Here is a 14,824-nt window from a genome sequence, read left to right as displayed (position 1 = left end):
ATGATTTCCATTTGTAAACTGCTTTTGGTAAAAGTCTCTGTTATAAAGCTGGTTTTGAAATCAAAAAGTAGTCAGGCTGATTTGGTCGGTTTAAACTATATCGCGGAAGACAATTTTATGGATCAGAACAGCTAGCAATTGCCCCTTGAGATAAAACAGATTTATTTTGTTAATGTTAGTTCAACACAAGGTGAAAATCACCGTGAACACACAACATAAACTTGTGCCTCCCAGAAGAAATCTAATGTTAGCAAACAAATTCGGGGGAGAGAACATGACAAGAGCGTGAATTAAGATAGCAGAGGGTGAGAAAAGTGCTGGAGGTAAAGGAGGATAATGGAAGGATTTTTTGGCACAGCAGAAGGGGAACGGGCTACTTTCCCTCCTGGCAAATGGCCATGAATCAATAAAAAATAAACAACAATTTCCCTTTAATTCAGCCAATAAAAAGTATGTATACCAGTATTTATTTATTTCCTATAACTCAGTCCTTAATAATTCAAGAACATTTGTAGAAGGTGGGGTTTCTCAGAAGAGGCAATGCATCCTCAAACAAATATTTGGATGAAAAAATAATCAACAGCACAAACATAAAACAAAATAAATATTAGCAATTTAACATGAAGAAGTGTCTAAAGCTCTCACTTTCATAAAACAAAATTGAGGTGGCATCTCTTTTGCCTCCCTTGAGCTCACTGTGTTTTTATAGAGCAGCTAGTGAATGATTACGCTGTCAGTGCGGTAATGCTGTATTGTCTTGTTCCTTGTTTATTGCTATTTATTGATTCCCTTTCATTCTACTTTCTACGTTTAATTAAATGTAGCATCGTTCGTCTGTTACAGTACAGCCAAAATATCTTTAGTGTAAAAAGTTAACATTAACTAAAACATTTCCATTACTTGAAATAAAATAAACATTAACACAAATAAAATATAAAAACTTGACTTATTCTATTTTAAAAAAAAAGAAAAGAAAAAGAACTAAAACTAAAATTGTATTTAAAAAAAAACAGTGAATATAAAAATGAAATCTAAATTAACATATACTACATAATATTTGTATTAATATTAAAGTATACTAAAATAACACTGGAGTAGATAAATCTATCTTTCAATTAGGTGAGTATAACTTATTTCCATATAAAAAATATAGGTCACACTTTATTTTAGGGTCCAATTCTCACTATTAACTAACCATTAACTATGACTTTTGCCTCAATTAACTCCTTATTTGCTGCTTATTAATAGTTTATAAGGTAGTTGTTAAGTTTAGGGTATTGGGTAGGATTATGGATGTCATGCATTATATGTACTTTATAAGCACAAATAAACAGCCAATATGTTAATAATAGACATGCTAATAAGCAACTAGTTATTAGTGTGAATTGGACCCTATACTAAAGTGTTACCAATATATATATATATATATATATATATATATATATATATATATATATATATATATATATATAAATATATATTGTTGTCTTCGAAATGACTTAACATATTTTTTGTGTCACATTTGTATAAAACAATTTTTTAATTCTTATGCCAAGCTTATTCAGTTGTGTCTTCCTGTAAGTAATATTTGGACACATATTTGGACACATTCAGTGAGCCAGCATACATTTACATACATTTTGCTATGTAAAAGGTGCCAGTGTTTTCCTCAAGTATGATTCTAGTGCTGAATTTTAATGTAGACTTCAGCAGTGAATACAGAGTCTGAATTGCTGTCTTTTAATTATTCTTCTTGCAGCAATATTAGATGAATCCCTTCTTGCTGACCACAATAAAGCTCCTAGCAGGAGCATCCCTGAAGAGAAACGTTCATCGCAGCTTCCTCTGACCACGCTCGCCTGTAAAGATTTCCTGACCGTCACAGTATGGACAATCTTTTCACCTCTTCCTTCCCTGTTAAATGCCAGAACTCTAGAGACTGTAATCTCACTACTGCCTGTCCTGATAACCAAACTGGAAACTCCACATCTCCAGCTCTGGTTAACCCTCCAGCATTTGGGATGTCCTACTTCACCATGACCCTCGGCGCACTCTCTAATCTAACCGCGCTTGCAATCCTAGCCCATTCCTACGCCCGCTTCCGCAGACGAGCCAAAGCTCCTTTTCTACTGCTGGCTTCAGCCCTGCTTCTAAGCGACCTGGCCGGTCATGTGATCACAGGGGCTTTGGCACTTCATCTCCATCTTGGGAGGGTGAAGCATTACAGGGCGGCATTAATAATGGAGCCTCCACAGGTTTACTGCAAATTATTTGGCAGTTGCATGGTGTTTTTTGGCCTTTGCCCTCTGCTGCTAGGCAGTGCGATGGCAGTGGAGCGCTGCATAGGCATAACACGACCTCTCCTGCACCCGGCGGTCGTCACCATGACACGCATCCGCCTCACCGTGCTGCTGATCATCTTGACGGCTCTCATTTTGGCAGGACTCCCTCTGCTTAACGTGGGCAGCTACCAACCACAGTTCCCTGGCACCTGGTGTTTCTTACCTGTTAACAATCTGATCTCCATTGCTGATGCCAGCCTCTCCCTGGCTTTTTCCACACTGGGGCTTGTAACGTTGACCGTCTCAGTTGTGTCTAATACTATAAGTGGGCTGAAGTTGCTCCAGGCAAGGTTTAAGGACCGATGTGTTAAGTCAAGCGCGGCGAGGAGACATGGATCTTTCTCATCTTCGTCTCTGCACTCCCTGGATGTGGAGATGATGACGCAGCTGGCTGCCATTACAGTGGTCTCCTGTGTCTGTTGGAGTCCTTTTCTTGTGAGTACACTGTAAAAAATAAAATATCATCTGTGAACTTTACATTACAAATGCCAGTCTGCTGGTTTTTGGCTGCCAGAACTAAAACAATTGCTATATACACATAAATGTATATATGTGACCCTGGACACATAAGCAGTCTTTTCGAAATTGAGATTTATACATAATCTGAACATTTAATACATAATATTTCCATTGATGTATGGTTTATTAGGATCAGATAATATTTGGGCAAGACACAACTATTTGAAAATCTGGAATCTGAGGGTGCAAAAAAAAAAAAATCTTACAAATGTCCAAATGAAGTTCTTAGCAAAGCATATTACTAATCAGGAATTAAGTTTTGATGTATTTACAATAGGACATTTATAAAATATGTTCATTGAATGTGAGCTTTACTTAATCTCCTAATTATTTTTGGCACAGAAGAAAAATCCAAATATACCCCAGTGACTTAAGACTGGTCTTGTGATCCAGGGTCACATATGTCATACAAATTAAAAACATATGATGTAACATAAACCTGAATGTATCTAATTCAGTTAACATCAATGAATTTCATTGTTCCCTTGTAAATTCTTAGATGACTTGTTATTTTGCCCTTCCAAACATTGTCAATTTAATAGCGTTTTAGTGTAAAATTGAATGAATCTAGTTAAATTGTCTTTACAGTTTTTCACCATATAACAACCTTATTCTGCAAAGCGGAAATAAGCTATTTTCTGTGAATGTGCCAGTCTTCTATTCGTTAAGCGCTACAGGTAAATAACTAAGTGAGTAAACGTACAGCTATTTGTGTTACAGACCATTGCGTTTATAATTACAACAATACATTCAAATAATATGATAAAAAATACCAGTCTAAAGTATTTTTACAGCATAACTAAAAGCAAATGACACCGGAAGCTTCGCACATTCGAGAAATGGGCACACCCTCATACTAAGGTGGATAGTACGGGAACATACCATTAACCAATTAACAGGTGTTTACAGTCTTTTACCGTTAAAAAAACTATACATTTTCACATTGTGAGGTGTTGTGCATTTGATAAAACCCTTATGTGTCACTTCATTTGTGATTCTCTAGACTGTTTGACCGTTTTCCTCTTCGTTTCGCAGATTTACATCCTCATGTCCGTTAGCAGGTTTTATGAAGGAACCAGAGGGCCGAGGCATCAGTGTGAGAAGCTGCTTCTCTTGGCTCTGCGTTTGGCGAGCTGGAACCAGATTCTGGACCCGTGGGTTTACATCCTCCTGCGGAGAGCGGTTCTGCGCAGACTCCTTCAGCTGCTGCAGCCGGACAGAGTCCTGTTCACACAGAGCAGCTCCTACAGAGACTCGCACAGAAAGCAGATCAGCTTACACTGATTACAGACTTGTTTACACTTGTTTACGTGTGGTCACTCATCAAAAATACTGTGGGAAAATTATTATTTAAGGAAGAGAAGAAATCTTAGAAAATGAAATGAAATGTAAGAAAAGGTCCCTTAAGTGTACTTTGAGAGAGAACACTTTCATGACTGTTTAAGTATGCCTTTAAAAAGTGCAATTTGTAATAATGCAGAATTTAAACGTTTTACTTTAAAGTACATTTTACATCATTGTTTTATCTTTTATTAATAAAAACGTATTCTGATGTGTTGAGCTAAAGATCAGCTGACTGCATTTTACATACATTAACAATTCATTTAGCATGCAATTAAACATCTGAAAACATTCCTTATTATTGCATATTTGCGTATTATTATTTATTATTTCTGTAAGAAATATGCGATAGTCTACTTTTTTTCACAAGGTTTGACTTTAAAGTTTTCAAAAATTACTATAGTATCCATCAAAATACTATAGTTATAAATAAATAAATAAATAAAGTATTACGTAGATGCTACAATCTTCGCTTCATTGATAGTTTGTGACACATGCAATTTTGCTAATCATTCATCAAAGGCACGACAGAAATGTCAGCAGTAAAACATCTACATTTATATGAAAAAAATACGTTTAATGTAATATACTGCATTATTTTTAATATAGTTATTATTCATTTACTTTATAATTAGTATGTATAATTATAACATAATATAAATAATAGTAAAAAATATTATTATCATCATATGTTTTACTTTAACTGGTACATTTAAGTACATTAGCACTAAACCTGTCATTTACTGTCACAAAAAGTTGTGCATGAAAGTTACAGTGATGTCTTTACTATACATTTTACATCATTGTTTTATCTTTTATTAATAAAACGTATTATTCCGATGTGTTGAGCTAAAGATAAAGACTGCATCTTACGCACATTAACAATTCAGTTAATAATTAATTGCATGCTAAATTATGTAAATTAATTCTGTTGATCAAAAAACAGCTAGTGAGTAAATTATGATAGAATTTTTTGTGGGGAGGGGGGGTAATTAATATTTTTGATCTGTTGGTCAGGAAAACACTTGACTTGAATTTTTTATTCTTATTTTTTTAAGATAAAAAATTTGCTTGTGTGTTACACGTTGTTTAAGTACGTAAATAAAAATGGTAAATAACATAAATAACCACGAACAATCAGTGACACGAGCTCCACACTTTTATTGTGAAAACCACTCTCCTCTCAGCCATTTTGGAAAGCTCTCACACCAGCTCAGGCTTCAATCATGTTTCTCCAAACAGTCAGTCAGTGGTTGTTTGTTAATAAACACGTAGTTTGTCGAAAATCTGCTGCACGTGAAGAGAAGATATTTACTGACTAGTAAACTTCTGAATGTTACAGACTATAGTAGCAAGTTCTCCCGCCCTGTGCTCTCGGACACTCGTCTTATTTTCATAGGGGTCTGTAAGTTTGGACATAACTGTGGTCAGTCAGCCTCTAACTGCACAGCAAGGTCGTCCAATGTCTTGACAGACCAGGGCAGGCTGAACTATATATCTCTCAACCATAGGTAAGCTTTCATGGCTGTTTTATTGCTTTATAATACCGCCATAAACCATCAGCAGACACGTTGTGTGAATATCTAAGTGGAGACTGCTTAGCTGCTGTGTTTGTGACTGAGAAGTGATGCTCAGCATGTTCCTGTTTTAGGATGCACTATGTGGCGAGTGGCTCCTGTCCTTGGGTTCCCTGTGCCTGCTCCGTCTGTTTGGGGAATGCTGGTCCTGGAGCCTCGCAGCAGGTCTGGGTGTTTATTTAGGATCAGGAGGCTGGCGGTAGCTGTATGTGGTGGTTCGTACGGCTAAAAGGGACATCAAGTGAGTGACTGATATTTTGGATCTCACATCAACTACAAATTATGTCCTGCTGAAAAAATAAAAAAAATAAATAAACTGAAACCAGTCTAAGCTAATTGGCTGGTTTTACCTGCTTTGCAGGCGTGGAAGACCAACATAAACCTGCTAAGACATAAATGTATTTATTTATTTTTAGCAGACATTCTTTTAAAGTCAGCATTTTACCTTAAAACCAGGAATTTACCCTATCTATTTTCTAAATGCATTCAAGTGCATGTTTGAATTTTAGAAAAAAAAAATTGGCCAGGTAATGAATATTTAGAAAATTGAAAATTTCTTCATCTTCCGGTGAAGTTACAGGCTTCTCTCTGGTGACTTATGCAGGACATCTTCAATCATTTTGTCCTCATAAACTCCGCCCCTTACCCTTACAATTGCCTGGAAGCTCACATTCCAATCTGCTTTCATCCAATCAACAACCAGCCCATTGACCCAAGTCCCTGCCCTGTGTTATTTTTCTTTTCGATAATCCATTTTACTCTGATTCACATCACAATGTGGATAAAATATGTCGTTAGACTAACTTCTTCTGTTTCTGAATTATCCCCCACCCCAAAAAAATGCTATCATAATTTACTCACTACCTTCGTAGTATGCGATTTAGGGATGCACCTACTGTCTACTTAACCTGTATGAAACTTTTTTTCTACTGTGAAACTTGGAAATTAAAATTCAGCATGCAAGAAAAATTTACCCTTTTTTGCATGTCAGTGGTCTTGTTGTAAACAGTACATCAATGCGATTTTTCATGCATAATATCCATGCATAATGTAAGAACTTTCTCTTCAATGTCTGTTTTGTGCCAACTTTGAGTTGGGTTGCAAATTTGGTTATGAAAGCAAAGAACTCCTGCCACGTTATTAAAATCCAGTGGAATATGCATGAGGGAATCTTTCCTTCTCAGACGGAATTCTCAGTTGTGTGGATTCCTACTGAAATGACTGGATTTCGGCCATAAAAATGTGCATAATAGAGTTAAATGTGACAGAGCCTTTAATAAAACTTATTAACGTGACTTTGAATATTCAAATGAGAGCTATGAAAGATTTGAAAATGACTTACCGATTTCTCCTCCCCTTGTTCATCAGCGGTCTTTACGTGCTGCTCAGGGTTAAAATGGCATTAAAGCTTCATATTCGTAACCAAAACACCATACCCTCCATCTTTTCCAAAACCGTGGCTCGGCACCCAGACAAGCCTACGCTTGTGTATGAAGCCACTGGGGAAACGTGGACTTTCTCCCAGTTAGATCAGATCTCCAATGCTGTGGCCCACTGGGCACTGAGCCAGGGCTGGACCTCAGGAGATGTGGTGGCACTATTCATGGAGAGCCGGCCGCTCCAAGTGGCACTCTGGCTCGGCTTGGCTAAAGTAGGTGTGGAGGCCGCACTCATCAACTTCAACCTCCGTCGGGATTCACTTCTGCACTGCATGGGTGTTTCAGCATCCAGAGCACTTGTTTTTGGAGCAGAGTTAGCAGACGGTGAGTCTACAGCATTCACTTTGGCTTGTACCTGGATCATGCAACTAATTGCACACGCCTCCCTGTGTGTATGTAGCTGTGTCTGAAGTGAGCTTCTCTTTGAGTGAGACCATGGTGCGCTTCAGCACAGAAGACCTCAGACCAGATGGCTGCTCTGAAATGTCACCCCCTCGACTCCATCCTGGCATCTGCCCCTCGACACCCACCACCCTGTACCGTGTCCAAGGGCTTCAACAGTGAGTTTTACAGTATTACAAGGTTTTAGCTGTAGAGCAGGGTTATCAAATACATGGATAATGTGTCAGATGTAGCTTGTGGAGGAGTCTGGAATGATTTGAGGAAAAAATTATGTTTAATCTATTAAAAGGGGCATAAATTGCTAAATCAAATTTTCCTTAAAAACATGTCAAAATTAACTCAAAACTTGATGTTAGTCCAAAAACAGCTACCGTATTTTCCGGACTAGAAGTCACACTTTTTTTATATAGTTTGGCTGGTCCTGCGACTTATAGTCAGGTGCGACTTATTTATCAAAATTAAATTGACATGAACCAAGAGAAGTAAACTAAGAAAAAACATTACCGTCTCTTGCTGCGAGAGGGCGCTCTATACTGCTCAGTGCTCCTGTAGTCTACACTGAAAACATAGAGCGCCCTCTTGCTGCTGTAGATGGTAATGTTTTCTCTTGGTTCTTGGTTCTATATAAATGTGACTTATAGTCCAGTGTGACTTATATATGTTTTTTTTCCTCATCATGACGTATTTTTGACTTATACTCAGGTGCGACTTATAGTCCTAAAATACGGTATTATTAAAACAACGCTGTCAAACGATTATTTATTTTTTACTACCAAGGTTTTAATTACGTACGGTAATAGAGATGCATACATTAGCACAAGAATGCCTGCTCAGGCAAAGATCAACACATCTTCATCTTTTGCACATGTTTGTGAAGCAAGAGATACCACAGCATTAACACTTGGAATAAAAATAGATTTAGAATTTCCAAATGTTGTGCTGATTTTAGTTTGTCTTTGCATGCCTTGACTAATATTTGATTTGAACTCAGTTCAGCTTGAGTCTTGCTCTCGTTAAAAACACAGAGACCTTCTGTAACGCTAAATTAATCTCATATTTATATTGTGTATACATTTTGTTTGCTGTGATGAAAGCATTCAGTGTTCAAAACAAAGGGGCAAAAACAGGGGGGAGGGGGTCTATTTAATTTTAAATTATGCCTGCTTTTGATGTACCAACATTATAAGTGGAGCTCAGAATATTATAGAATAATAATAATAAAAAAAACAATTATTGACCCCGGTAAATGGGTATGAAACAATCAAAATATAATTTTTTTAAAAAAAATTTAGCTACAGAAGGTCAGATAAGTGTTCATTTTTATGTTGTGTGTAAACCCACATCTTTTTATCCTACGGGAATATGAAGTTGTTACCATTAAAAAAAAAAAAAAAAAAAAAAAAGTTGGCCTGTATGTTTAAAATGAGTTTGACACTCCTGCTAGAGGTTGTGGACCGTCTGAGGGATGGATCAGGTGGCTTTAATAGCATCTTTATGGGCACATTTCTTTGTCTATCAGTGCACTGGAGTGTTACATTTATTTCATGTCTCATACTTTTAAGATCTCTGGTGTTGCAGTTTTGTAGCAAAATTTTCTGTTGTGGGCCATTATTCAAGTTTTTATGTAGGTAAGTTAGGAACTTCTAGATCATTAGTTTCGAGTCTGTATGGTGGTCAGACTGTATTAGAATGATTTATAAACATTGTCTGTTTATCCTGGTGGCTAGTTGTGTTTATTGTGGGTTATTCGTATGTAAAGTATATTTCTGATGTCCTCCCTTCCAATACGAAAATATTCCACTTCTCCAGACAATTCTTTAGAAAATATGTCAGATTATAGCTATTACACAAGTTGTTATGAGAACACTTGAGAATGTGCTGCTGGCAGTGGAACTGGTTTCTGTGCAGAATCGCCCTGAATCAGTCACAAGGTAACATATTAATTAGATTTTAAAATTTGCAAGTCATACAGATCTATCAGCTCAGATAAATGTATCCACTTGTATAATGTGATGGTGATTTATCAAGTGGTCCTCAATTCTGTCAAGAGCTCTTTAGATGATACAAGACAATAATCAGATTGAAGACAAGCATCTGAGTGAGAAAGATAAGAGTCAGACAGATAATATAGACAAATAAATATTTGAATGTCAGAATAGCGTAATGTTAGAATGTTTCAGAATTTAAAAATTTCAGAGTAGCATATGTCTGATACTACAAATAAATATAATATGCTATTGCTTTTAAAATAATATGAAGTAAATGGATGTCAAAAGTATTAGAAGTTTAATAAATGGCAATGTTTAGTGTGACACGGTCCTTCTAATGATTGATTTATTCTAATGATTAATGCTGCTCAGGAAATATTTCTTATCAGTGACGATTACACCATGATACAGGTTTCTTTAGTGAATAGAAAGTTCGAAAGAACAGCATTTGTTTATAATGAATAATCCCAAACTTTTGAACATTAGTGTGAACAACAGTTGTTACTTTATCAATCATACATTCCATTTCCATTCTCCAGTGGGAAAAACAAATTACCTAAAGGTCACATTAATTCTATTTTTTGTTTTTTTAATTAAATTGTTAATTATATTGACTGCTAATAGTTCAGACATGTTGACTTATTTAATAACGTGATGATAAAAGGATGGAACCTGCTGAATTAAATATTCTGAAATGTTCAAATGTTTCTTATTGTGTGTCCTGTTAATGTTTTTAAACATAGTAAGCTGTAAATCCTGCACGCTAGACAGTTAGCAGTAATCTAGTCCAGGTTTCATCCATGTTATATGTTGTACATTTGCTTAACATTTATAAATTTAGCAGACATTTTCCCTCTTTCTCTCACAGATCGTTTGTTCTATATCTACACTTCTGGCACCACAGGACTCCCTAAAGCTGCTGTAGTGGTGCACAGTCGGTAACCTGCTCGCAGCCACCTCACATACATAAATCACTGAGAGAAATACTTTCATAAACTGAGCTTACATAAACTGCTTCTGTCTCCTAGATATTACAGGATTGCAGCCAGACAACGTCATGTATGACTGTTTACCCCTCTGCCATTCAGCAGGTATATTGCACGTCACAGTTGCTCACTTTACAGACTCCTTGTCTTTCTATGAAGACATTGTAAACTGTCAGAAGATGTTGGTTCCAAACATACAGTTGCAGATTTGAGTAATAGCTCAACACATACTGTACGTCTGTTGAATTTACTCTTTAACAGGTAATATTATGGGGGTGGGCCAGTGTCTGATCCACGGTTTGACTGTGGTGGTCAAGAAGAAGTTCTCTGCAAGTCGCTTCTGGGAAGACTGCATCAAACATAACTGCACTGTAAGTCACCTATGTTTGGGTCATCATCAACAAAGATTTACTTTAATGAGCAATTCATACTTTCCTTATAGTTTAAATACTTTTTTACTTTAAAGACATCTTTTCCAAAACCTTTTTTTATTTTACTTTAAAGAGACATGCTGAGGTTTGGGGGTCACCAAGGGTCCTCTATGTGAAATTAGTTACTTTTCAATGGTTATCTTGTCACATAATGACAGAATGGCTTCCTGTTTTTTGGTTATTTACAGTTACATGTATGTATTTAGCAGACACTTTCATCCAAAAGCAAAAAAAAAAAAAAAAGAGGAAGTGGTTTGAAGGGAGATATGAAACTGACATTCATTTTAAATAATGCCCTCAAAAAATATCAAAATGGATCGTAAAATAGAATTGAAAACAATATATATATATATATGTGTATATATATATATATATGTGTATATATATGTGTATGTATATATATATATATATATATATATATGTATATATATATGTATATATGTATATGTATATGTATATGTATATATATGTGTGTATATATATATATATATATATATATATATATATATATATATATATATATATATATATATATATATATATATAGTGTTGTTTTTTTTTTTTTTTTTTGTAAGAATTGGCTTTTTTAATGTTCTTTTAAATAAATGATCTGGAGCATGATTTATTCATACATATCTTAATGGTTAATTGGTAATGAATGAGTAAACTGAGTGATAAAATATAAACTGCTCAGTATAGAGAGTTCGTATTTTTGCAGCCGTCAGGTTTTTCTCCTTTTCTTGCAGGTTGTGCAGTACATCGGCGAGATTTGCCGTTACTTGCTGTCCCAGCCTGTGCACCCCTCTGAGCGACAGCACCGGGTGCGTTTAGCCGTGGGAAATGCCTTGCCGACCTGGTGCGTTCACAGCTGAGTACTCTTTGGTTTGCTGAATATATGAATATAATAGAAGTAATTTATTTGGGTTACATGAAATATCAAATTAGATGGCATTAAAGTTAGTTTGTTTAAAAAAAGAAAACACAAGCACTCTTATCAAGTAAAAATGGTTATTATTTGAGTGCATCCCACTGGAACAATGTACAAAATAATCGATAGTCATTTTCCTCCCACAGATTTCTTTTGTGATCTTATCATTGATTTTTCTCTTCATGTATCGACTTCCACTCACAGGAGAGCCTGGGCTGTTGGTGGGGAGAATAAATCAGGAGGATCCTCTGCGTCGGTTTGATGGGTACGCTAGTCAGGATGCCACCAGGAAGAAGATCGCCTACAATGTATTCAAGAAAAACGACTCGGCTTATCTGTCAGGTGCACCTTTAACACACTGCAAAGAAACATTTTATTCCCCTAGATGATACTGTTATTTTTTCTTCAACACATTTCTGGCAACTTATGAAATTGGCTGCCAGCCCTGTCTCTGGGAACTTTTAGTGTCAGGGATATATAACCCATGTATGCACCGCCAAGTAAACTTATTTTGTTGGCATGGTGTCTCTCAGATGATGTTTTAGTTATGGACGGGCTTGGATACATGTACTTCCGGGACCGAAGTGGTGACACGTTTGCTGGAAAGGTGAGAACGTGTCCACTACTGAAGTGGAGGGTACACTGAGCAGCCTGCTGGGACAAACTGATGTAGCAGTGTTTGGAGTAAATGTACCAGGTGAGACAGATAAAGCAACCTTTTGTCCTAAAGTTCCCAAGTGTTTATCCTCACATACAGTGTGTGTGTGTAGGTGTGGAGGGAAAGGCTGGAATGGCTGACTCAACAGGAAACTTTAACTGTAATTCTTTCCTGAAAGAGGTTCAACATGCTCTTCCTCCATACGCATGGCCAATATTTCTACGCATCTCCCCATGTGTAGATACCACAGGTGAGGAAAGATCTCCAGATGCCATATGGATTATATGTAAAGTATTACGCCACATATGCTCTGTCTAAAATTAAGCAACATTGTGAATATCCCAATGATTAATGTGTATTTATTGAGCTATTAAGGTTTCAAACCAATTACTTTGGTATATATGAGAGCATTAAGAAAGAGATTTATTTCTTTTTTTAAACTTCAGTCAAACTGTTTCAAAGAATTGATTTCTCATCATCATTTAAAAATATTCACGGAAATCTCTGCATAACGTTTCTTATATATTAAAATGTTTATTTTTTAAATTTTTAGTTAACGACTACATATTACCATAGGTCAAATTAAATTATTAAGTGCATAGTGTTGATTATTTAAACTAGATTTTTACTGGATTATTCTTTTTTTTGGGGGGGGGGGGGGAGTATGGGGTCAATGTATGTACAAAGTTTTTTGGCTATTGTTAAAAATATACTCCAGCGACTTAAGACCGCTTTTGTGGTCCAGGGTCACATTTGTTCTGCTAGTATTTAGAGACTTTTTGCACTTACATTTGAGTTTAAAATAATAGTATTGCTTTTGAACAGGTTTCTTCAGTTTGGTGCATAAGCTGTCTTCACAATGACAAACTGAATATCTGATAAGCAATAGATGAGACAGTGAGAGAGAATTATTTGAATGAGTTATTCTGATTTTATAGTAGTGAACAAGTGACAAAATATATGTGCACTCCCAATTTAACCAGCTTCGTAAAAAACTCAACCACTAAAGCCAACAGGATGAAAGATGAAACTCCACTATCTGGTTTTGACACTAATAGACTTAAACCACTACAAACCAGCTGGTTGAATACTTTTTGATCCTGAAATGATGAAAATGAGTGTATGTTAACAGATATGAGATTTTTACTACATGAATATTTCTAAAATGCCTTACTCCAAAGTGACTTTTAGAAAGCTTAAGGATACATTAGTATTATTGTAAAGAGCTACGACAATGTGCCTTAGATTTGACCTCCTCAAGCTTTACCCATGTATGATTTGATGAGATGAAATGTTTGACACTGATACGTGAACAAAGATGTTTTGAAAGTTAAAACACTGTTATCACATGAATTTACTGCAGACCTCTGAACGATTAAATTAATAAATAATCATTTTTACTGTAGAATCCTCTTTTCTGATTGTAACCTCCTGACATAAACATTCCATGGTGTTGAAGGATGGGTCATATTTAAATAATATAATTACTTTTATTTATATATATATTACAAACATTTTAAATAATGTAATTTTTACCAGGGCTGTCACAAATTCAGGTTTTCACTACACATTTCAAATTTTACTTTGTTAAATCTCACAAAAAAAATGTATGGTCATATTTAAACTAAACTCATATTTGCCATCTTATTTTAAAATTTAATAAAAAAGTTATAATTCTTGTTAGGGTATGTCACAATATCAAAATTTCACTACACTCCCCATTTTAATGTCCTTATAGTGATGTTTAATTTATATATATATATATATATATATATATATATATATATATATATATATATATATATATATATATATATATATATAATTTTTTTATATTTAATAAATAAATACAAATTTGAAAATATAATCTTATAAGGGCTGTCACAATATCAGATTTTCACTACACGATTACCGAGCCCAGTCTCATGAAAATGTGTATAAATAGTACGCAAAATAAAAACAAAAACTTGCATGCGTGCATATGGTACGCATGTGTTTAGCATGCACATAATACGCAGTTTTCATGTGCATATGATATGAAATTTGTTGGCGTGCATGTGATACGCAGGTTTCACGGACATATATGATGGCATCTGACCCCCACAACTCTTAACTTACCCATTGTGTAAGTCCATCTTTGCGTGTCAATATCACAAGTTTTTGTTTTTATTTTGCGTACTATTTATACACATTTTCATGAGACTGCGCTCGGT

At 35.4% G+C, this 14,824-nt stretch overlaps 1 protein-coding gene and 1 pseudogene across 1 annotated transcript; both read left to right on the top strand.

Moving 5' to 3' along the window:
- Window positions 1-1,783: 1,783 nt before the first annotated feature.
- LOC113041982 (prostaglandin E2 receptor EP1 subtype-like) lies at window positions 1,784-4,289 on the top strand. The gene is made up of 2 exons (XM_026200561.1): window positions 1,784-2,777; window positions 3,897-4,289. The coding sequence occupies exons 1-2, from the start codon at window positions 1,887-1,889 to the stop codon at window positions 4,143-4,145; spliced, it is 1,140 nt and encodes a 379-aa protein (XP_026056346.1). The 5' UTR covers window positions 1,784-1,886; the 3' UTR covers window positions 4,146-4,289.
- A 1,565-nt stretch (window positions 4,290-5,854) lies between these two features.
- Window positions 5,855-12,887, top strand: LOC113051259 (long-chain fatty acid transport protein 1-like; annotated as a pseudogene).
- Window positions 12,888-14,824: the final 1,937 nt, after the last annotated feature.

Source organism: Carassius auratus, chromosome 3, assembly GCF_003368295.1.
Source record: "Carassius auratus strain Wakin chromosome 3, ASM336829v1, whole genome shotgun sequence".
NCBI classification, from domain to species: domain Eukaryota; kingdom Metazoa; phylum Chordata; class Actinopteri; order Cypriniformes; family Cyprinidae; genus Carassius; species Carassius auratus.
This window is presented reverse-complemented; position numbering and strand designations above follow the sequence as displayed.

What these genes read in the sequence shown, in the direction of transcription:
- LOC113041982 (XM_026200561.1), top strand. Translation starts at nt 1,887, where the DNA reads ATGGACAATCTTTTCACCTCTTCCTTCCCTGTTAAATGCCAGAACTCT. An exon ending in TCTGTTGGAGTCCTTTTCTT is followed by an intron (nt 2,778 to 3,896) that starts GTGAGTACACTG and finishes TTCGTTTCGCAG; the next exon opens with ATTTACATCCTCATGTCCGT.